This window comes from Cygnus olor, chromosome 1 (assembly GCF_009769625.2).
Source record: "Cygnus olor isolate bCygOlo1 chromosome 1, bCygOlo1.pri.v2, whole genome shotgun sequence".
Lineage (NCBI taxonomy): Eukaryota > Metazoa > Chordata > Aves > Anseriformes > Anatidae > Cygnus > Cygnus olor.
In genome coordinates, this window is record NC_049169.1 from 87171747 (window position 1) to 87196226 (window position 24480).

At 37.4% G+C, this 24480-nt stretch overlaps 1 protein-coding gene across 7 annotated transcripts in view; it reads right to left on the bottom strand.

Moving 5' to 3' along the window:
* The window catches only part of EPHA6 (EPH receptor A6), a 542377-nt gene that overhangs the window by 77343 nt on the left and 440554 nt on the right, over positions 1 to 24480 (bottom strand). For 5 of the 7 annotated variants that reach the window (XM_040567877.1, XM_040567868.1, XM_040567895.1 and 2 more), the window contains one exon: positions 10852 to 10974. The exons of the other annotated variants lie outside the window; for them this stretch is intronic. In XM_040567877.1, the coding sequence (XP_040423811.1) occupies positions 10852 to 10974 (123 nt within the window). The remainder of the gene's footprint in view (positions 1 to 10851; positions 10975 to 24480) is intronic. 7 annotated transcript variants of the gene reach the window in all.

Genomic DNA, 24480 nt, shown 5'->3' on the forward strand with positions numbered 1-24480 from the left:
ACTTCCAGGCTGCAACGACAATGAAATGTATCTATATGCATTCATCTCTGGATTTAAAAAGAGATTTCAGTATTTTTCACTAGACAATGTTTATGAGATTTTAAAATGCTTGCTGTCTTCCTTTAATCACTTGAAATGGCATGCCTTAACAAATCGAGCCATCCCTGATGAAAATACTGCATAATACAATGAGACATTTCAAGAATACATACATAAAATCATCTCTATATCACAGAAATGGCATGACCAGGTAAACACACCAAAGGAAATTTCTTTTTGTCTTCAAACAGGTTGCTGTATATTGGACTATCTGCACAGCATTAAGTATTCAGGAATTTTGTTGAACAATAAATTTAATCACAGAAGCTGACATTAGCTTCCCACAGGCTCAGTCTGTATCCCTTTCCATGCTACCTTTAATTTCAAATGAACTTGATGTGAGTTAGTGTAAACCTTCAAGACACCAAAAAATGAACCCAGCTATATCCCTTGATTGCCTTAAGCAAGAATCCTAAGTCTGGAACCTAACACTAACTTCTCCAATAATCTTCTTTTAGTACACCAGCACTTGATAAAAGCCATCATATTTTGGCTGCAAGCTTAATATATCACTGAAATATTTATGTGTTCATAGCTGGATTGTGACAGGCAATACAATAGGACTTCTAGCCAGTGTAATATTTGTCTTTGGAGTACATGTAGATCAAAAATGTCTCAGGTAGTGTTTTGGTTGCTTGAAGATATAGTAATATAAAACTGCTACATAGCAGATTCTAGTGGATACATTTATCATCAAAACGGTAATACATAGGTTCTATGCCCAGCAAACAATTTTTGTAAAATAATTCTACAGGTTTGCAAATTTCATACAATGATCTCTAAGTATTTTACAAATATAAGAACACCAAGTATCAGGTAAGGCAGGACAAAACTTGATTTCAAAGGTGTGGAAAAACAGGTTTGGAAAATCAAGTGGCCCTCTCCACCTAGAGAGAGTAGTCTCCAGACCACATTTGGGTACCAATACACAATGTTGTACTTCATTCTATAGCTCAGGGCCTTGCAGAGACACTTGTTTGGTTCCACCATACATTCACGTTGTGTGAACAGGCTCTCCCATTCACAGATGAAGAAACGGGACTAGTAACTGGCTCTGGAGAAGCTGGCTGAGACGTGGGGATGAGCAGCTGACTCCAGCACATCCAAGGCGAGAATCCAATACTGGATGTCTTGGTCCAGAGACCGAGCCACTAGTCCCAAGGGCATGCAGTGGGACTGACTGGAATGTCCACAGAGAAAAACAGATCCTGATAATAAATGGCCACTGGGCCCCATCATTTCCAGGTCTGGGAAGCAAACCCTGAAAGCACACTTCTACTTCTGATGCCCTTAACATAACAAAGCACAATCTGGGATGTCTAACCTCTAAAGGGTCTGAGGATGGCAGTCAGCACAGGACTGGCATAGAACAAAGTTCTTGGTAAGCCAAAAGCTATGCATGATATTAGTTGCTGTTAATTTTATTTATTTATTTAGCTGCAAAGAGCAGATGTTATCTTTTATACTGTGGTACAATCTGAGTCCTGAAAAGATTAAGGTTTCTGCTGAACACTCTACAAACACAGAATACTGCTTTTGCCTTAAAGAAGACTACAAAACTGACTTTGAAAAATAATACTGAAAGATTTCTGAAGTAGGAAAAAAAGAAGGGGGAGAAGGAGAAGGAGAAGGAGAAGGAGAATGAGAAGGAGAAGGAGAAGGGGAAGGGGAAGGGGAAGGAGAAGGAGAGGAAGAAAGAAAGAAGAAGAAGAAGAAGAGGAAGAGGAAGAAGAGGAAGAGGAAGAGGAAGAAGAGGAAAGAGTATTATTTAGGTTATCAAAATCCATGCTCTTCTCACAGTACTGAGAAAGATCAATTGTTCATCTTCAAAACAAGGACAGGAATTAATATTGATTGGATGGGGGCAGAGAAGTCTCTAAGAAGGAAGAAGTATCTTTGAGTATTTTATCATGGGGTAGGTTAATGCAATTCTGGAATGCATTGAATTATTTTCCTATCTTTATGATTACTTACACAGATGAAACATGGACATCCTTACTTGAAGGAATGGGTTTAAGGACAAACAGAAGTGGAAGGTAATACTCATGGGAGTCAGAGAAGCTCTCAGGGCTCAGAAGGACAGCCCAGACTGCAGTGCAGCACAGAGACAGCTCTACCAGCATAACAGGAACCTGCCCTGCCCCCTGTGAAAGCTCACATATAGCCACGGGGAACTCAGTAAGGGAAAGACAGCATGTGCCAAAAGGCCCTCCTGTAGGACCAATAACGAGACCCCCCTGAAGCACAGGTGGTCTACAACAGATAACTGGACACCTGAACTGTTGTTTAAAGGCTTGACCAACTCAGGTGAGTGTTTTCACACAGACACAAGCACAGGCACTGGACAATGTCTGAATATGAACCAGGTTAATTTTACAGTCAAGATCCATGTAAGAGAAGTCAAGGAATAAGGGCACTGGAAATGGTGTCAACTTTTTTAGAATAGAAGACAGAGCTCATGATCATCTAGGAGCTAAAAGCTGCAGACTGCTGGAAGAGAGCATACAACTTCATAGCTGAGCTGGAGAAGAACAAAATATAAAAAGCTTCAAAGACAAATTCAAGGATTAAGACAGCAAAACAAGTCATTCTTGCAGCAGTTTTAGATATCCAGCAGTGCTGGAGTGGGAATTACCGCAAGAAAGACTTTTAAAGTATAAATACTACATACTTAACAATATGAAATACTTAACAATATGAAATTATAATCCTATTTATACATGACAGATTGATACTATACCCACATTCACTGTTTTTATAGTTTCTGTGCAACTGTTAACTATTTCCAGCCCACTTGTCCCCATTACTAGACACCTGGCTGGTGTATAGGCTAAAGCAGCTTCCCCTCCTTGCACAATGCACAGGGAGTAGCTCTGGCAGATCCCTGTCAGACTCCCTGCATCTCAGAAAGTCAGACTGAACACACAAGAGCAGTATCAGTGCTTTGCATGATCCAGAAAAAGGACATGGATTTCATTATTCAGAACTTAGTTGAATCTGTAGGAAGTGCGGGGGTTATTCATGGTTTTGATGCAAATGCTACCTGGTGACAAGTGGCTGACTGGTTTTGACAATGTGTTTGTTTTTCCCTGAGAAAGTTTTTCATTAGAATTCTCCCTCACGGCTGTACTGTAATGCCATTGAAACAAAATTCAGCACAGATGACAAACATTCTCTATTGGTGTCATGCCTCCACAGAATGCATGTTACAATTTTGTATTTTCCACTGATCAATCTGCTTCACATTTTTTTTTATAAGCAGAAATGCAAAAAAAAGAAAAAAGCCACCATTGCAGAATGTTGTAAAATACCACTTGCATTTAAAACTCACATTGTATATATTTTTTTTTGTCTCTATAATTTTTATCCACAAGATTTTGATAGCATGCAATCTAATTGAGTGGTAGAATGATGAATAAGGAGAAGAATTTGAAGTGTCATATCAATGACAAGATATTCAGCTTGTTGTCTCCTGTTGTCATTTTAAATAATACAGCAAAGCCCACTTTAATGATTTTTTTTTTTAATGTAAGATTAATCCTCCAAAAAGGATGTAGTTAGTACATGCTCATTCCTACAGTCTTTACTTATAATGAAATCTGTAATACCCATTATGGGAATAGATCTTTTAACATAAACACAGGTTATTTATTCTTCCACTTAAAGAACAAAGGCTTTGAATTCTCTCTCTAGATCATGTAAGAAAATATTGCTCCACTACTTCTGCAGGTCTGAATTCATGTGTCCAGGTAGCCTCTCAGAAGTCACCTGTTTGTCTGACATTTTTTCCTCCCAATCTGCTGAAGGATTTCTTTCCATTCCATCCTTCTAAAGCAGGGGAGAAGTCTAAGAAAGCAAAATACACAGCACCTTTAGCACTGGGCTCTTCAGCACTCTAGTGGGGTGCAAAACACTCACGGTAAAAGGCTGTGTCCCTCACTCAGGTGCACAGGGCTTGGAAGGCATACCTGGGTGTCACACAAGGTCTGTTTGTTACACACCGCTTCCAGGAGAACCACTTGCTGTGGCACTGCGGCGTCTTCACTCCTGCTAATATCAATGATGCAGTTGTATGCATCACGTCGGAGAAGAACTAGTTTCAGTGAATAGAAAACAGGACTTTTCATAGCAGTAAAACAGTGGAGGGAAAAAAAAAAAAAAGAAGAAAGAAAACCAATGACTATGGAAAAGGCAAAGGAAAAAAAATTCTGCCAGGTTCAATACACCTGAAGGCAATGGTTTTTTTTCTGCAAGCCATCCCAGACTGAGACCTATGTTCCAAGTAGCCTCAAAAAATAGAAGTTGCAGTTCCAACCCCTCTCTTGAAACTTCAGAAGCCAGAGTTTGCAAAAGGGATAGCATTCACATCCATCCATCTTGCTGTTACAGGAAATCACATAGATAAAGCCTACTTATCTTGCCGTTAGTGCTCTTTCTATTATCCTGTGTCCTACATAACACTTTTCGTTAGTGAAGGAAAGATATCTTCGCAAAACAAATTGACAGAAATATAAAATACATGAATGAGCATAAGTTACTATTATTTAGCAACATGACAACAGGAGAATGTGCTGCAGACAACAGAAGTTTTAGCAGTCTCCAGCATTGCTGCTTCTGCAACCCCTAATCCATATTACTCCTCTTAGTGTGCCTAGAAAAGAAATTCTGGAAGGTTTTGAGGAAAGAAAGTGGAACTGGAAAAAGAAAGCATTTGCATTGTTTCCATGATTTGTTTCCTTGTTCTTGTCTTTTTGTGAGAGAAACAAAGGGAATGCAGCAGAGGGTAAAAATAGAACAAATAGCTGTATTTTACTAGCTGGAGGTGGGTATGTGAGGGAGAAATAGTGTCTAAAATTATACCAAACAGATACAATAACTGGCCCATTTTTTTTTCCTGCATTTATACTTTGTAGCCGTACATCTTCACACATTAAAAAAAAAAAAAAAAAGCATTTCTTCCAGTTTCCTTATTTTGGGTTAGTTATCTGTATTATCTTTCTACGCATTTATTAGTTTTACAGGTCCAATATGGATGAAAAAAAAAAAAAGTTCTGTTTTATTCTTGCTGCTTGTGTTTACATGAATATTAAAAGCAAAAATAAAAAAGAGATACCTTCAACATTAGGGCAAGATGGCTTATTAGAATTCAGAGGCACACATGGAAGTGAACAAGAGCCAGTGCATCTGAAGAACAGCAACGAAAGCTGCCACATGAACGATTCTAAGTACATTTAAGCATTTCATTTGAGTATCTTACATTATTTTTGAAATAGTAACAAATATACAGATAAATTCTTGCTGTGTATGGGGAAAAGAGAAGATGAGGTAAAGTAACTTGGCAAAGGTAATCACATAAACTAAGTCCTCTGCCTGCAAGAAAAAGCTGTGGGAACAACCATAACTGCAAGAAGTGTGCATAAACAGGGCTTTGAGCTGTCTTCATGATCCCCTGATCCTGAGAGGGCTGTGTCCCACACTGGGCTCTCAGCATAAACTGATGCAACTTAAAAACTGATGTGAATTATGGCAGTTGCCTATCAACTTCCACAGATCATTACAACAGCTGATGTTTGCATCAAAATCTTCATGTACTCTGGAACCATTCTGACATCTCCAGGCCTTACGAGGACCACCTTATGCTGACTTGAAAGAGGTTTTAAGAGTTTTTTTCTGAACTTCTTCTAAAGGCTAAAATATTTGGAATCGTTTACAATGACTGTCTGGGCATGAAATGAGCTATTTAGCAAGGGTGGAGAATGAAGACCTCCTTTCATCATGTACAGTCAGAGCTTAATCCCAGTTTTATAGTTCAAGATAAACTTTAATGGATCAGACCCAAAAGCTTTTCTCACTGTTCACGTTACTCACTAATCATCCGTATTTTGTCTATGAAGTCAAAATATGACTTCCTGCCTACCTAATGGCAAAGTCAACATACATTCCCAGTTTGAACTTCTGTCCTCAGAAAATGCATGCCATTATGTATTGGTTGTAGGGTTTATACGCTAGACGTGCCTGTGAAATAGCACTGAAGCTGGAAAGAAAAAAATGGAAGCGTCATTTGGCTCAGATATCCCAGAAAATACATATGCAATAAAAGGATCAATTTGTTAGTCACCAAGAAAGGTTTAGCAATTTTCATTTAACAAAAAATACAGCAGTTGAGGTACTGCAATCCAGAACAGGGAAAAATGCATTAACTGTCAAAAAAATAATGGTTACTTTTCTCATTATTGGAGTACCATAAAATTACAGTTGAGTTTCACTATGAATAATTGCTCCTTGATGGTTCTTGTTGAGCAATTTTGTTCAATAAGGGTCTGTCAATACAATTTGCTTTCAATTGTCAGTTTACACAATATCAAGAATAATGGGCTCACTCAGGTGCACTTTGAAATTGTAGTAAAATATTAATTTTGAGGAAAAGAAAACTGATAATCACCTGCTTTAGTATTCTATAGCTATGTCTGAGTTTTTTGAGAATCCCCCTATAATAAATGTGAGTATTACCATCTACACAGTTTGTTACTGTAGATTCAATACTGAACATTGTGGAGGGAGGTGGGGAGGTTTGCTTAACAGGGCCTTACACTCATTTCTAGTTGTTCTTGTCAACAAAAAAAAAATCAGGAAAGGAGTTAAGCTTGAAAGAAACAACAGTAAAGGTATTTGATTTCCCTCCCTTCCTTTCCAACACAGCAGGTTTAAAAATCTCTCTGATGCCCTTCGAAGACAGCAGCATACCATAAGATTTTCTGACCCTAACTTCTGCCAGGTAATACGGGTATGCATTCACAGTCACATAACAAACCCTTTACACATGACTGAAATCGAGAGCTGCAAATACACGTCAAGAGCAGGAAGCTAAGAGTTTCCCCAAAATGGAGCAAACACTACTAGTTTGGGAAACGAATTTGAAAAAATAGAGGCAGCGCTGGCAATTTTTTTTCCCAACATGCACACAAATGTGTGTTATGTATGCCTGTGTAAATATGAAGAAAGGGGTAAGCTTCCACACTCATATCAATGTATGTATGACGAGGAGTGGAAATTGCTATATGGTTTAAGAATTCGATATCATTTTTACAAGGATATCACTTGAAAAAAAATATTTTTTGCTTTCGTGGATCCATTGGTCATGAACCATTACATTATAGACCTGCATCAGCTAAGTCATGTGAATTTGTACTGTTAACACGTGGGATAACTAGAGACTACATTGTGAAAAAATGATAGTTGAATCAAAAGGAAGCTATTGTTTTTAAAGGGGGTTATTTTTGCAGAAATGTAGGATACACTTCTGGGGGCCTCCTGAAAGTCCTGCTTCTAGTGAAACACTGTATGGACTGACAAACTTTCGATGCATCTATTTAAATATAAACACCATGCATTATCATAGCTATGTCTGGGTTTAAAAAAACACCTACATTTGAGGGAATCCATTTAAGCAGAAAAATGTTATGTCCCATGCCAGCAACATAAATTAATCTTTAAGTTGGCTCAGTGAAAATACCTTTTACAAAAGTGAATGTCTCCACAATGTAAAATAAGAAACCAAATTACACAAAACTGGACATCAGCTGTCAATATGATGGCAAAAAGAATACCACCTGCTTGTCCACCCCTAAAGTAGAAGGGGAGAAAGGAAAGCAAGAGCTACTTTGCCCTGCCAAGCCATTTTCCAGGTGCTTGTTTAGGAGGCTTTCCAGTTTAGTTTTGTATTTGACTTTAAAAACATCTCTGGGGAATTCTGTAGAAATAAAAGACGTAAAGGCATTTTGTCTTGGGTAAGGAGTATTTTTTTTCAATTTTGAAGTAAATCTGCCACTTAACTTGAGTTAAAGGTTTTGGTAAATAAAAAAAAATCTCATTATCTTTTTTCCCCCTGACCCTAACAGAAGAATAAAGCAAGCATTTTAAGCCTTCAATGTAGTTAAATTCACTGAATTCTTACACATAATCTATATGTGAAGTAATTAGGCTATAATTCAGCAAAGTTATTAAACGCTAAGTACTTCTGTTAGGCTTATGAAAGCTACTGGCCAATATGAGCCTAATGTCTCAGATAATGGAGGTGAGGTCACCGTGCTATCAAAGGTAGCAGTCGAGCATGCTTCCCTCTAGTACAAATAAAAAAACAACAGTGATTCTCTTACTTTTAATGAGAGAAGGTAAGGGCTGGGGATGGGGAAGCATCAAGACTCCAATGGGCATGATTTTGCTCACGTATTGCTGTTCTAACAGCCACAGACTGCCATGATAACATGGGTATCAGCACTTAAAAACCTTCTGGGAGTACTATTGCCTTGGGTGTCTTTGTTTCTTGGTAAAGCAATATTCAGAAAAAAGGTCAGGTGTCGAGTGCAGTGTTTTTTTTTTTTTTTTTTTTTTTTACACAAAGGGTACATCCCTTCTGTCTCTACTCAAGTGATTACGGATTCAAGGATGAACTTTTTTTCACTGAATCACACAGAGCAAGAGATTCAGTTCTGAGTCTCTCACGTTCCAGATCAGTACTCCTTTCAACAAGAGATTTCTTTTTCAAAAAATACAGTAAATATTTGGGTTTTTGGCTCACTCGTATAGCAATGCTGATTTTAGCAATTTAGAAAGTTAGCATGAAATGGAAATAGAATCCTCTGGTCATCTCTGTAACAAAGAGAGGCAATTCAGAATTAAGACTGTGCTTAATGTAAATCCAAATACATGAGAGTAAGAAAGGAAGAGTTAAACAGCAGCATTACAGATAAGGTTGTTAGGGTACATTTTTTAACAGCAATTGCTGACTTTTACAGTGGAGCTTCACGCCACTTGCCCACTCTCACCCCACGCACTCTTTCTCAGAAGAACACATATCATCCATTAGATTTATCACAGTTCCTCACTAGCTTTCAGCCACCTGACATTCCGCATTTTCTGGAAGGTGGACAATCTCTCTGCTCCTGTGGGATTGTTTCTGAGCACTTTTTTGCTGTTGACATGACCAAGCAACATTTATTTCAATTACATTGATACGGTATATGTTGCACAGCATGCAGCTGCATTTCCATTTTCCCGTTTTGAATATTTCATCAGATTGATTTAGTATTCTTAGAAAAAGACATTTAATTATAAACAACTTTTACTAAACAAATAACATTTAAGAGTTATGATTTAAGTCTAAAACATGATAAGATGTTGTACAAACACTCAGAAAAGAACAGGTTTTATTGTTGTAAGTCCTGAGGACTTTATAAATGAACAAGATAAACTTGTAGGTAGCTAAGTGAGAAGCCAATTCATGAGCACAGTGAAGCCATTTTTAATCTAATAGAATCAGTGACTGCCACACAAAACACAGTATTCAAAACAGAGAATTTTGGTGGGCCTAGGGTATTTCATCTTCCATAGAGCTGTTTGGTGACAGATACCAATCTCATTGTGAGGCTGACGGCCAAAATAGCCTAATGGCTGTTAAGCACTCTGAAATACCCCAAGGAGAAAAAAAATACGAAAAGCATTTTACAGAGTGTTGACAAAAGACACCCGAAGAGTCATAGGAAGAGACATCAAAGTTGCTCAGAAGTAACACTTCAAACAAACAAACAAACAAAAAAAACACAGTAAAGATATTCTTCCATTAATGAGGTCTATAATTATCATAATGGATAAAATGAGGCATACAGAGGTAGAACAGTTTCTTTTGTATAGCAAATAAGTACCATGTATGCCATTTTTCAGTTTGCTCCCTAGTTTTACCATAGGATATTTTTTTTCCCTTTAACCAAAACTGTAAGTAACATTACAGGTAAGATGCCCTGAAAGGATAGAAGTATGACATTAGCCCATGTACAGATTAATTCTGCATAGGAATATGTAGTTTGGAAAGGAACAGAACTGAACTTTGATTCAATTTTAACTATAATTAAGATACATGCATTTACTCTTAATTTATTAACTCTGGTGAAAGATGGTGTTTAATGGCTCCAGACAAGAATGAAGAACACACATAGCCCTTCTGGGAAAGAATGCCTCTACACTATCCTTCTTTCCTATTTCAGCAGCCTATTTACCTGGCACCATGTTCTCATTCTCAGCCTACATTCAATCCTAGGCCAACCCTCTGTAGTCCTCCATGCCACCATACAGCTGTACTTCTGCTCGGGACCTTGCAAGAGGCAGTGTAGAGTATCGTGCTGACAACACAAGCCATGGGATTTTCTCACTTATTGTAAAGGAGTTCAAATTAAATTAAATTAGTTTGAATTGTAATAAAAGTTATTTTAAAAAGTTAAGGCATTTTTCATGAGATACAAGTTGCAACTACGGAATACTGCTCAATGAAATTTGGCCTTTTCAATTTTTGTTTTGCTTACATGGTTTAGAGAGAAAATGCAAATTTTTACAGAAGAGTCACAGAGTCACATAAAAACTGGGATTTTACAGAGGCATTTTTAGTTTTGTTTCCCTAGTGGACAAGACCATGCTTCATGAAGCACTTGATTAGAGGACATCAGGCTTCTGTTTAGGTTGACCACTTAACTACAGATCACTTTCCCTCACACTTTCTCCTATACAGTGATTCAGGAGAATAGCTGGCTCCTGAAAAATAATTTCTCTTTCCCATTTCCTTCCAGTTTGGCTTTTTATTGGAAGGGACATCTGATCTCCCTGTCTAACCAGTACCATATTTTGTTTCCCTAAAAGATGTGAAGAGATGGGGCAAAGGGTGAAGGGAAAAATTGATGTGGGGGAAAAGGCTGGAATACCTACCAGAGGAAATGCTGGGGGGTAAAGATCCACCCCCTGACACTGGATGTGAGGTCAGGATGCTATTTAAAAATCCCGCCCTCAGGAATCTCGAAAGAGACTTCACCCCAATGGTCGGAAAGGATCCTTTCAAAGAGATAAAAATGATCATTAATCAAATGAGTTGTTCTTTGGCTGTTAAAGAAGTTGTCTGTTTAAAGAAAAAAATAACGAAACCTCTGCAAAGCTAACAATGGCTTCACTGGAACAGATCTTATAAAATGCAGTTAAAAGTTTTTGATTGCTTTTTAACCAATCCATACAATACACAGGTTTAACCAGAGAGAAGTTGTTTTCTGCATACTTCGCAAATGGAGAATTCCAGCACTCCTAGGAGGAATGTAAAAAAAATGAGATTTTAATGGTAAAATACACCTCTTGGATATTCACAATGCATTCGAAATGGCTACGATAAAGGCATTTTTACAGTTTTGTATACAAATCAAAGAGAGACTAGTAGAGGTGAAACTATAGCAGCAGAGCTGAGTTTTATGTCGATATCTCAAAGACACATGACAAACCACCTGAAAGAAATTGTGTCTGGCAAGGGGAGAAGGGGAACTAGAATTAGTGTTAGGACATCTAACTCTGCTAAGCCAGAGCTTCTGTCAAATCTCCCAACACCTGTCAATAAATTGATGCAGGCAAAAACCAGAAGTATAGACGTGGCTTCTTTCTGCTTTGCTATCACCAGAAGCTTTACAGGTTTTACTCTTTCAGTTGAATGAACCTTACATTCTTCTCATTGCCTAATAGTACAGTTTGATTGCTGCAAACAGAGGTTATCTCATCCACCCGTTTTAAAATAAATACTTGTGATATATCTAAGGTAGTGTTGATAAATAAGGACTCTATCATCCAATCCACTGTTTCAGCTTTCAGTGTACATACAGAGACCTAGAGACACCATTACAGCTAGCTCATGTTAGTGCTCAACGAATACCAGCATCAAAGCTGGATCTGAAATGAGAGTTCTATACACCTTGCATAAAAATACAGTCAAGACTCTCCAACCTTGCAATAAATTGAAACTGATAATTAGATTTTTTTTTTTTTTTAGTTCTGCAAGTATATCAAGCAAACATACGTCCAATAATTTAGGCTATGGTAAGTTTGTTTTCATCATCTGTATTTCACAACTGTTTCTGTAGGAGACAGAAAAAATCTTGATATCTGTATACAATGAGAAAAAAAATGTGCCTCTTGAAATTCAATCAACAGTGTTTTTTTTTCTTCCTTTTTTTTTTTTTTTTTTTTTTTTTTAACTCATACAAACACAAGTGAGGATAGTTTAGCCTCAAAATACATATAGGCATTTGCTGAGCTTAACGTAGCCTAACAGCTCTGAATTTTTCTCTTGTACTTTCAAGCAAGAGACCTCTTGTTTCTTCTCAAAATATTCCTCACTTGCCCTTTAAATTTGTTATTAAAACTACCACAGTCTGTGAAAAAAGAATTAATTTAATTAGTGTTCTGGGTGCAGAATTTTTATACCTGATGGCTAAAGATATGGAATAAAAGTGTTCCCTCTGGCTATTAAAGTTTAACTTTGTCTGCCTTGTCAAAGTGTTTCCTAACTCCATGGCTTTCATTTTAAAATATTTGCAGAAGAGATCATGGATAGAGTCCAGAATACAATATACAGAAATTCAATTTTAAAATGGAAAATTGTTCCATAAACTCCAAGATGTTGTATACTAAACAGCACCTTAAAACATGAAGGCTAAATGATGAACATATGAATACTTCCCAAATAAAACTTTGCTCCTTTGTTTCAAAATATGAACTACACCATCCATAAAGTACACCCACAGTGAGTCACATGCCATGTATACAGACCTTCAGAAAAGTGAAACAGCTTGAGCTTCACGATGGATAGTTTCCTACATTTAAATGGAGTTAAATGGCAAATAACTCAAGTTTCCTAGCAGTGTTACAATAAATCACATTATTATAGAAAGTAACAAAGAAAAATACAAGCCTGCTCCACTTATTGTACATATTTGAAAACAAAAACAAGGAGCGGCACATTTTGGAGCAACTCAATCTGTGAATACTAAAAGAGCTGGACGGCTAAAATTACTGAGGTCTTCCAAGCGGCCTCATAATTAAAGGAATACATATAAATAATGTTTTTTTTTTCTCACTCACTTACTTTAAAAAGGTAGAATTCAATTGCTCAAGCATAAATGCTTTATGTCATTTGAGATGCTGCAGAAAGTCTGAGACATTCATATTTGACTGGCAGACATGACAAGATCTGCAGGAGATTTGCGCTCTTTGACAGGGGCAACAAGAGGCAAAGCAGCAGTTGGGTATCTAAGAGGAGGCATCCAGTGCCATTTTAGGCAACTGAAACCCATACAGATACTTTTTTCTCACCTCAAAAATGTCTCCAATTAAACAGAACACATGGTTACACGAACAAGACCTTGCTTAGTCTCTCTTCCAGAAGTCCACAAACAACTTCGGAAAAGGAGCAGGCCGATAACATTCAGAGCCCTGATCAGTATCCAGCAACATACAGATGTGAAGGACAGATTGAAAATTCGTTCACATTAAAGCAGGCATGATCCTAGACCAAACTACAACATATGCCCCAGAATGAACATATGGTGTGTGGCTGGTAAGAAGAGTCAATACTTTGGTAATATCACCTGCACAATGTGAGTAGGGTTTGAGACTGTTACATGACTATAGAAGTTGACTATTGTTACAGGTAGCTGGGAAAGAAAATCAATTTTCATAGCTCCCATCAATCCCCACCAGAAAGACAGAGGTCTGATAAGAGATTTGGGCATTTCCAATAGCTTAAAGCATTACTCAAATTTTCACTTGTTTGCATAAGCAGTCACAAAATCTTTGAAAGAAAAACTGCAACGAAGAATTGTGTTCAAGACAGAAAGGGAGAAAGCTCTCTGCCAACACAACAGAGAAAGAAGGGAGGTGGGAGTGTGATATTAAACACCAGCTTCTTAGAAATACCTAAATTTCTGTGTGGAAATCAATAAACAGAACTGCATTTCCTTCTATCTGAATATGTTATTTTTTATTGGACAATGAGGCTGTAGTCTTTGCTCTTTTTCCAAATTGGAATTGTGCTTAGCTGAACAAAAAGTTAACGAAAAATGTGCTGCATCCTGCTGCTTTACACAAATTGCAAAGGCAATATTAATTTTTTAGAGGTGTATTCTAACAATAAAAATCTTAATGTTTAGTTTAAACAATCTCTTTTAAATAACCACACTGGACACTTTCAAGACACTTGGATATTATTTCTTTAGCTAAACAACCTTCTTGAGAAATGCAATTCCGACAGCAGACAGCATACATCATGCTGAGACTAGGGTTTTACACATGTTCTGTTGTTTGTATGAAAACTATTTTTTTTCCAGTGGGTGGAGTTATGCTAATGGAAAAAGCTTTTTGTATAACATCTTACTGGTTCTAGAAAGAGAAAATGAGACATGAATATTAAGCCATGATTCCTGAGTGCACTGAAATACAGTTGTTATATAGCAGCTTGCAGGCATTATTTTATTATGGGAAATAAATAAATGTTAATAATTAAAACAAACAAACAAAACAACAACAGTAAATCCCACAACTCCCTCCTGGTCCATAGTTACCCATGATGACCATTATGCCACCTTAACACTGGAAAATACATTAGTTATAGGTATTAGTAGGAAAAGTGCATTGAAAGAGTAAAAATAAATGACAATACTCTCAACAGCTGACAGTTCGTGGAGTATACATCATTTAATGAGTTCTGTGATACCAGTTTATAGCTCAGCATCAGTTCTTCTCTTTCACAATTATTGCAGCTAAGTGCTTGTGCTGAGAGGCAGTGGGGGAGTGCTGAATCAATTAGCCTGCCTTCTGCCTTTGTCTGTTGTTCCAGGGGGAATATCAGCCCAGAAATGATAGAATTTGATAGGCTTGTATAGCATCCTACACTGGCACGGTTTTAGTAGTGTATTATCTACACAGAACAGAAGGGCAAGAGTAGATAGCTGGGTAAAGGAAATACATATGCTTTGTTCAGCTCCAGAGTGCATACATTAATTCACACGCGTTTATTAGCACTTGCATCACAACAGCATGGCAAGCCAGAAGGAACAGCCACTTCTCCCTGTGGCAAAGGCACATCCCATAGCCTAGGGCTAGCAACAGCGGAATTTTGCTGAAGATTGCTAGATCTACAAAGGCAAGAAACTTCTGTCTTGTGGCTCAACGAAAGTACTGAACAGATGAATGAATGGATGAACAGAATGACACGAAACACACCCAGTGCTATACTGGTAGAATAAAAGGGACTGTGATTTCTGCCTGAATGGCAGGACAGATACAAACCCAGTTCTACTCTGTTAATGACAGTACATGCTTACTCACACCTGCTGAGTGCAAACATTCCTACCAGCTTTGCTCCCATACACACTGCAGAACCAGCACAGTGCCAGCAGTCCTCTATGACCTACATCCCACCCCTTCCCCCTCATCAGCTGCGGCTCCTTTGCCCCAGTACTGGAGCACTTAGGCTGATGTCCTGGCAGCCTCTGGACCCCACAGACTTGCAGGGATGGGACCTGAAGCTGCTCCATTGTGCAGGTACAGGCAAGCAGGGCCATCAGCTTGTTCTGTTCATCAGAGTCCCTGAGTTTGCTGGAAGAAAACTAAGCACTTAAAAAAAATAAAAGAAAAAAAATATTTCACTATAGCAGTTTTTTTTTGCATGACCTTAGTACAGCTTGTGGAAACTTGCTTTTAAAAGGGAGAACATTTCTAAAGTCTCTGCACTGTGACTAATAATGTGTCTGAAGTAGGTTATTAGAAAGCCTACTGAAGATGCAGGATGTATGTATTAAATATATCCTGTAACGTACCATGTAAGAAAAGGAAACAACATAGAAGCCTCAAGCAGTAATCAAGCTAGATCAAGTATTTATTAGAACAATGTGTCTTTTTTCTCCCTATTTCTGAATTATTTGATCCTACTTGTTACGGTATTTATCAAATATATATCCAAACAAAAATAGGGCTCAGCAAATTCGCAGATGGCACCAAGCTGAGTGGTATGGTCGATACTATAGAAGGAAGGGATGCCATCAAAAAGGACCTGGACAAGCTTGAGAAGTGGGCCCATGTGAACCACATGAGGTTCAACAAGGCCAAGTGCAAGGTGCTGCACCTGGGCCAGGGCAATCCCAGACAGGAGCACAGACTGGGAGAACTCACTGAGAGCAGCCATGCAGAGAAGGACTTGGGGGTTCTGGTGGATGAAAAGCTTAACATGAGCCAGCAGTGTGCACTTGCAGCCCAGAAGGCCAACTGCGTCCTGGGCTGCATCAACAGAGGAGTGGCCAGCAGGTCAAGGGAGGCAATTGTCCCCCTCTGCTCTGCCCTTATGAGGCCTCACTTGTAGTCCTGCACCTAGGTCTGGGGCCCCCAGTACAAGAAGGATGTGGGGCTGCTAGAGCGGGTCCAGAGGAGGGCCACAAAGATGATCAAGGGCTGAAGCACCTCTCTTATGTAGAAAGGCTGAAAGAGCTGGGAATGTTCAGCCTGGAGAAGAGGAGACTCTGGGGAGACCTTACTGTAACCTTTCGGTACTTGAAGGGGACTTCAGAAGGGAAAAAAAGATGGGAAGCGACTCTGCTCAATTGGATAATGACAGGACAAGGAGAAATGGTTTTAAACTAAAAGAGGGGAGATGTAGATTAGAGGTTAGGAGGAAATTCTTCACTCAGAGGGTGGTGAGGCACTGGAACAGGTTGCCCAGAGAGGTTGTGGATGCCCCATCTCTGGAGGTGTTCAAGACCAGGTTAGGTGAGGCCCTGAGCAACCTGATCTAGTGGGTGGCATCCCTGCCTATGGCAGAGGGGTGATCTTTGAGGTCCCTTCCAACCCAGGCTATGATTCTATGATTTGTCTAAGCAACTTCTAAAGCAGCCTGAGCTTTTAATCTCACTGTAGTAACATATAAAACTTGGAATCTTAATTCAAAGTAAAAAAGTTCTATTAGAAACACTTAAGTATCTTAGATATACAGCCAATGTATTACTTAGGACATCCTATTCATTTACCAGGCAGACTTTAACTAATTAAGTTAGAAATATACATTTCCTGACTCATCTCCAAGGGAAAAACTGCAATTGAAATCATTATGGTAGCAGGTTTAGCAGAATGCCAAGGTATATGGGAAAAAGAAACAGGAAGACTAAATATACACTGCTGTTGCAGGCATGCAGCTGAGGACTGCTTATTGGGGTATTTTTTAACAAGTGAAACAAGAATTCCCTCTGAAGGAACTCATGCGAACATCTAAAAGAGCAAAAGACCTTTGCACCTGTTCTGACCCCCCGAAGGTCTGGAAGTTAGGTAATATAGGGAATTATTTGACAGAACCTCTTCACATAATGAAATTTCACAACTTCAAATACAAAGCAGTGTCTATAAACACTGACGTTCAGAGGAGTCTATCGGGGAATATTCACCCAAACAAGGTCTCTATTAGAAAACCTGAGTACTCTTATGATTAATTATAGTGAGGCATCACTTCCTCATAGGATGTTGCATGGGTATATACCATCTCCCTGACATGTGCCTATGGAAAGGAAAATTGTATGTCCTGTTCAGAAGGGAGCTGCAATGAGTTTCAGTCACTTTCTCAGTCTGAGATGCAGCCACCACATACCTGGAACAATCCAGAGCTCCCTTTTTTTTGCCTCTGAGTAACTAGATCACTTAACTGGGTTTCAGTATCTCAGTCCAAAAGATGGCCCATTTATAACATTATTTCTGTCAATAGTGTCTTGAAGGATTCCAGGAACTTGTCTGCAACACCACATATCAAAGAGTGACCAGTGACTTTTTTTGTGTGCTGACATGTAGCCACTGTTGGTGATTTCAACTAAGGATAATCTGTGCTGTGCATTTAAAACAGGAATTCAGACCATCCCAGTTTATGAGTATTACTTATGAACACTAAATGATTTTTCTGAATATTGGTGAGCAAGTTAGTTAGCTTAAATCAAAATATACTTTAGGAAAAGCTCTCTAAGAAATTTAACAAACTACAGAATTTAATTTTCCCAGATGGTCTTAAAAATGGAATAGCATCCTTAAAATTTCACCTTTTGGTATAACTTATAGAGACTGTTTGCACTTGAAGATTTTATTTTAGAACAAAAGGTCCTCCCATCCCCTCACCCCCGTTATTCTGCATAAGAAAGCTTTTCTCTCAGAAAGAGCTGAAAAGTAACATCCTACTGCACAACAACCACTGCAGGACTGCCCTTTTTCAGAAGTCAGTTGCCATTATTCTCAATGGGACTGAAATCGTATCTTGCCTACAGTTAGGTGACTATACTGAGAAGCACAGCCATCTTCCAATGTTTTAAATGAACCTACATTAACAAATTGCTCTTAAAGAGAACTGTGAGGTCACTGGAAACAATAGGATGTAGTAGCTCTTCGTGACAAATGCCATAAGCAAAATGGCTGGGGTACAGATGTGCCCTAAGAGCAATAGGAAATAACACATTTAAAGCAGAAAAAAAATCAGGAAACAGAAGATTGCACCTCTGTTGACAAATCAGTTCTCAGTAACAAAAAAATAATGGCAAAACTACTAGAAATTCCTTAACATATTTTTAAAAGTTTTGGATCAGATACACTTATTAGAATGAGTAGAAGAAAAGTGAATGTTAGAAATACAAATATCTGGATGAAGGAAAAATGGGTATGTAGATATGTGCACTTTGTACAAAATAAAAGTGCAAGCAAAAGCAGGGAAATGAGACACAAGGACTGATGAAAGATCTTAACACAGAGGTCTGGAAAAGATTTCCACGCATCACACCTGCCCAGCGGTGACAAACAACTGTATGCACAAATATGTATCAGCCAGTTCTGGCTGATTTGTGACATGCTTGTTTCTTAAAAAAAGAACTTTAGTAAGTTCAGAAAAAAAATGCAGAGAAATACAAAATGAACATACTTAGGATATTCAGAAAAAAAAAAAGAAAACAAAGTATTTTTTATAGTGTTTGATTATTCTAGGACTGTGTCATGATTTTGAAGAGCCTTGACCTGAGATGTTTAGTATTCAGCAGCAACTTTCTTCTAAACTATGAAGGATTACTGTAAGATTTTTTTAACCCCTCTTTGTTAATTTGGGAATAACAAAGCATCCACATGTTTTGGCCTCATTTCTGAAAAGTAGACTACTCTAACCTAGTTCTTGTTGGAAAATATTTTTAAAGGCTGTTTTCTATTTTAAAGCCCACTGATATAAAAGCCCACTCCAGACTTAATTTCATAGGGTCTATCTGGAAACATGAAGATGACAAACACTTGGCAGGGAAAAGCTGCTGCTCATTTCTCCATCCCTGATGAGTTTCACCTTGACATCCTTGTGAAAGACAATGGTTTCCTATGAACCCATAGAATTGGAGTTCTCTTATTTCTTGATTGGCAGCTGGAAATAAATCCAGATTTAGGAATATTTACATAGAATGAGATGATATTAGAAAATCCCAGTTAGAGCAAGGTTTGACTTTACTTAGGATTTCTCTGGGAGAAAAAACAAATGCTGGAAGAAGCTTACAATTCTTAAGGAGGAACAAATAGAAGTTACAGAATATCTGAGTGGAATATTAACATCTAATTTAATTTCCCTCGCCACTTCTAGACAAACAGGCAATTTGGGTAAAAAAATGAGGGAATTGCTCGAAAAGAGTTCAACAAACACTTATAGCCATTTATCTTGTTATGTGTTAAATGTCAATGCACACTGAATTTCTGGTTGCTGAGAAGACTGGTGTGACAACATTAATATGATTAAGGCTTTTAACAGCAATAACAACTGTTGTGTTGAATCATCTTTGCAGTCTTAATGGAATAGTAATTGGAAATACTGTGCTTCTGTTACAGATAAAACAATCTGTCTGTGTTTAAATTGTCTATTAAAGAAGTATTTTTCAGACAGTGCTTAAACTGAAAATAGCTTTAACACTAAACAGCTAAACAAGAACTCTGAAATCTCTACGTATTTATGGATATGTACAAACTCAGAATGCTGTTCCAAGCAATGTATGCTGTGCATTTGGATTTCATGGCCATGCATGTATTATCAAATTAGCTGGAAGCAAAATACTTTATAATTGTATTTTTCATGATGGAAAAAAACATAGTCTGCAATTTCAGCCAAAACCTTTGGGATTTTGTATGCATCGTTTTGCAATATTATTTTCATTTCAGTCTTCGTTTCTGTGATTTTGGAATGAAAGATCCTCAGTAAAATCTGAGAGTTCCTATACTGTGGAATTCTTCATCCTTCAAGAGAGGAATCTCTTGTGATATATTGATGGGGTCTTATAAGTGGGATGGTTAAGAAGTTTTAAATTTCCAGGTGTTCTTTTTTTATGGTATTTCCATAAAAAGAAAGATTATAAAGGTTATAATTTTGAACTTCATGTTTAAAAATTGCAGTGGGTTTTAATTTAATGAGTAAAGTATCTTTTCATGGCTGATATCTGAGAATGGATGTATCGATGAACCTTGCTGTATAATATGCAGATCTGCAATTAAACCTCTGATTATCTACTCTTTTTGTCTTTCTAGTCTGTAAGTGTGAACAAGGATTAAAACTTCTTTGTTCACAAGATAAACCCTCTCCGCTTGTAGACAGCAATTGAGGATGCACCACTTTCAGGAAAACAATTGGGGCTGAATTTCCAGAGAGTCAATTGACAAAAAGTGGTTTTCTTTTTTTTGTTACACAAACATAGATTATAAATTGACGTTGAGGATGATCATGTCAATTCACAATTCCATTCACTATTCATGTTCACACCATTAACAATTCACATTTCACTAATACCAGTGAAATTAAGTACAAAGGTTTGATTTTCTTTTCCATTACAAACACTGACTCCTTTAAATAAGTGATGCCAAGATGCTCTTTATTGTTAACTCTTTGATTAGAAGTGTAATATAAGTGTATAAATTTTCAACATTTACATATCTGTGTGCTAGATTTATAAATCTAAGAGAAATAATGACAAGCCTAAGGAAGTTATCCCAGCACACACTTGATAAACTGTGCTAGAAGCCAGAACACAGGCTTCTCCTGTAGTCTATCTGATGGCTTTGCCATATGCATTGGCAGTACTACTGACCAAAGACAAATGTCTCTGCTGGTTAATTATCTATTTGTGAATATCAGTGTATTCAGGGGATTTTCTCCCAGTCTCAAGGCTGAATCTCAATCCTTAAGGATAAATGTCATGAGGTAGAACCTCTTTGATCTGATCTTCTTTATTTTAGTTCATTGTAGCAAGATGAATATTGGGCAGTCAGTATTTAAACAGGGGAAAAAGTCAAATTTTCCATGCGCCTAAAGACATTCACTGAAATTTGGAAGGAAATTGCAAGCCTTATCTAAAATAGCAAAACAATTTCTGAATGATGAAGAATGTACTCACCTACAGCTGAGAGAAAAACAAGAAAAAGGGAAAAGCGGACACTCATTTCCGAAGCGGGTGAGTTACTATCATTTTAGGGCATATAATAACTTTCTGCTGTTTCAGGAAAAAAAGGAAATAAATTATGTGAATTCAAGTAACAGTGCAGTAGTTTGTTTCAGATTTCAACTGTTATAAAGACTCTGTTCTATGCTCCTCTAGATGAATTATTGAAATGAAGTCATTATCAGCTTAACTTATTTAGTTTCAAATTTCATTCAGTAGAAATTACCTTGTTAAAGTTTAGTAGAAAAATGACAATATTTACCAATTGATGTAGACATGAATCTATCCAGGAATGTCAGACTGAATATATTTCCCTCTTAAAATGTGTTTACAGGATTGCCATTAACGTTTTGTGCTTATACTAAGAGAACATACTCAAACTGAGTACTCTGCAAACTCACACCATCTAATTATGGTGTTTAAAAAATAATTATTTTTTCCACATGCTTCTCTCTTTCAGTTGTGTTCCCCTCAACGGTTTTACCATCTATTGCTGATTTATAAACAGTGCCAAGGCTATGTTTATCTGTGAAGAACAGTAAGATTTAAGAAGCAGTATTTCTTGTGAACTGTATTTCCAACCTTAACTTCAAGAGTCTGGAATGGATCCTAGGCACTTTGCATCTAAATTATTTATTCATCTGGAACCTGAACTGTGTACGTATTAAGAATCAGAAAGATAATTACAGACTGTGAAATGGATACAGCCAAGATTCACAGTAGAGAGAAAGCAAAGAAAGGAATTTGAGGGTCAGGAATATACAAGAACACAGTGATGGGCTGAGTGAATTGATTCTGAATAAGCAGTTTACAGAAGAAGACTATTAAAATGATGGTATTATTTTTCGTGGATGATAATGATGATGCTAGAAGAATGGTGGATGCAGAAATAATTTATCTGCCTTGGCTGGAGCTGCAATGTTGAGTGACATGGGTAAGCAAAACATGGGGGTGTGTATTCAATGCAAACCTCTGTCACTAAAGTTCTCACTTGCTCTCCAGAGCAGAACACAGACAACACATGGCATTTTTCAGCAGTCTATAAATCAAACGGGTCTGAACAGATTTTCATTGCATAATATGCCTATTTCACTTCCAAATCTCAAAGATCACGGACAATTGTTACTTTCAGCAGCATTCACTTCTGTATACTGGAAAACTGATCTCTTCTTGGGAAGTATGTCCCAACTGGTGATACATCACACAAGTGCTTAGATTGTGGTGTGAGGAGAATGTGTTTGCTTTGAGATAAAGGGACAAATTGACCTGTGGTTTGCTACAACAAACTGGTATTACCTCTTTCTCAAGAAATTCCTCTTATCTTTTGATCTCTTTCTGTACCATCCAAAGTACTACAGCTATAGTTGTTTATGGTAATCCTTGTATTAGAAAGATGTTGATATTGTAAATAACCAAAGGTTTCTTTTCCTCACATCAAACCTCATGTTTCCATGAAATGTAGTATCAGATTGCTTACAGATTACCAGTCCATATTTTAATTCTGCTTCTTCAACATGAATCTCCTGTTAAAGATATCTCAGGCTTGTTTCCTTCCATTAGAAATGTAGGTATGAGCCTTTAAGCTGTAGTCAAGTCCACAATACAACCTCTTCAGGCAGAGGTTTATATGACAGCATGGGTGAGATCAGGATAACCACTACCATAAATAACTATGTGACGAACTACCAGTTCCATAGATCTGATAGTCTATTTTGGGGTGACAGGATATTGATCATGAACCTCTTTCTTACTCTAGTTCAGGTAAATCTAAGGACCTTACATTGTCCTTGTGTATTAACCTATTAAAGATATGCGAACCAGAGAAGGGGTGCAGATTTTCTGGAAGAATTCTAATGGCTCAAACAAACATTCATTCAATCATCCCAAGTTCAAGCACACAAGCCAACCTATTTAACTTTGCACGTTAGGTGAATTAGGGAATATTTACACAATGTATTCTTTTGTTTCTCCAGTGAAGGCTTTAACTCAGCTGGTGATAAAATGCAGCAGCATAACATGGTTGAAAGTACTAAGACCAATACTAGCATGCCCATAAAAACTGTCAGTCTACCCCACATTAGAATGCATAGATAAGTATGGTCTATTTTCAGTCATGACACTAACATTTACATCAGTTTTTAGAAGTTATTTAAACAACTCAACTTACCAAAAAAATCTAGTTGCTACCATGTACCTGTTTACTTTAATGAGGCTTATACATTTCCTAAGGTTTGCAGAAGTACTAAGATATATAACTCCATCCTTAGGTACCTAAATTCCACCAGACTAAACAAAAAATAATATTCCTTATGACATTCGCTACCTTTGACAGCTCTTCTGAAATACGTTTTGAACATTATTAAATTATTTAGTTGTAATGATTATAACTTTAATAGCCCTCTGTATCCTGTATTGTATTTCCAAGGACTTTAGAAAAAAACTTGCACATCCCCACAAAATTCTCTCCATACATGTCAGGCAGTATGCTCACCAAAAGAACCAGAGAAATGCAAGCAAAACCATGATGGTGAAGAACTCTTCAGCAGTAGGCAAACTTTAGACAGCATTAAGATAATACATTGAGAATAACTTTGTATCACATCGAAAACAGCAGGGATATATTATGTTTTATATACTCCTGTAAATTTGAATTTTGTGAAGCCAGTGAGAATGGTAGCTGTTTCTTTAAAAAAAAAAAAAAGTAACAATGGGGACTTGACAGTCACCATGATTATGTCTTTCATTTTTCATCTTGTCACCTTAAGGAGAAGCTGTGTTTCTAGGTATTAGACATGGCCCTAGATCCAGCACCCCCATGGGACAGAAACATCAAATTATTTCTATTAGTTCGATATCTAATCTAGATTTCTTACATAGAAGTGTAGTCTTAGTGTAACATCTTAACTCAAAAGATCATGGAACAACACCACAGTAAAACCTGGTATGATAAGGTTTCTACCTTAAGCCAGACACATCTTTTAGCTTATTTTCAAGAACCAACTGTAATCCATAAAAATATAGAGATATATATGACAGTCTATCTGATACAAGATTTTAT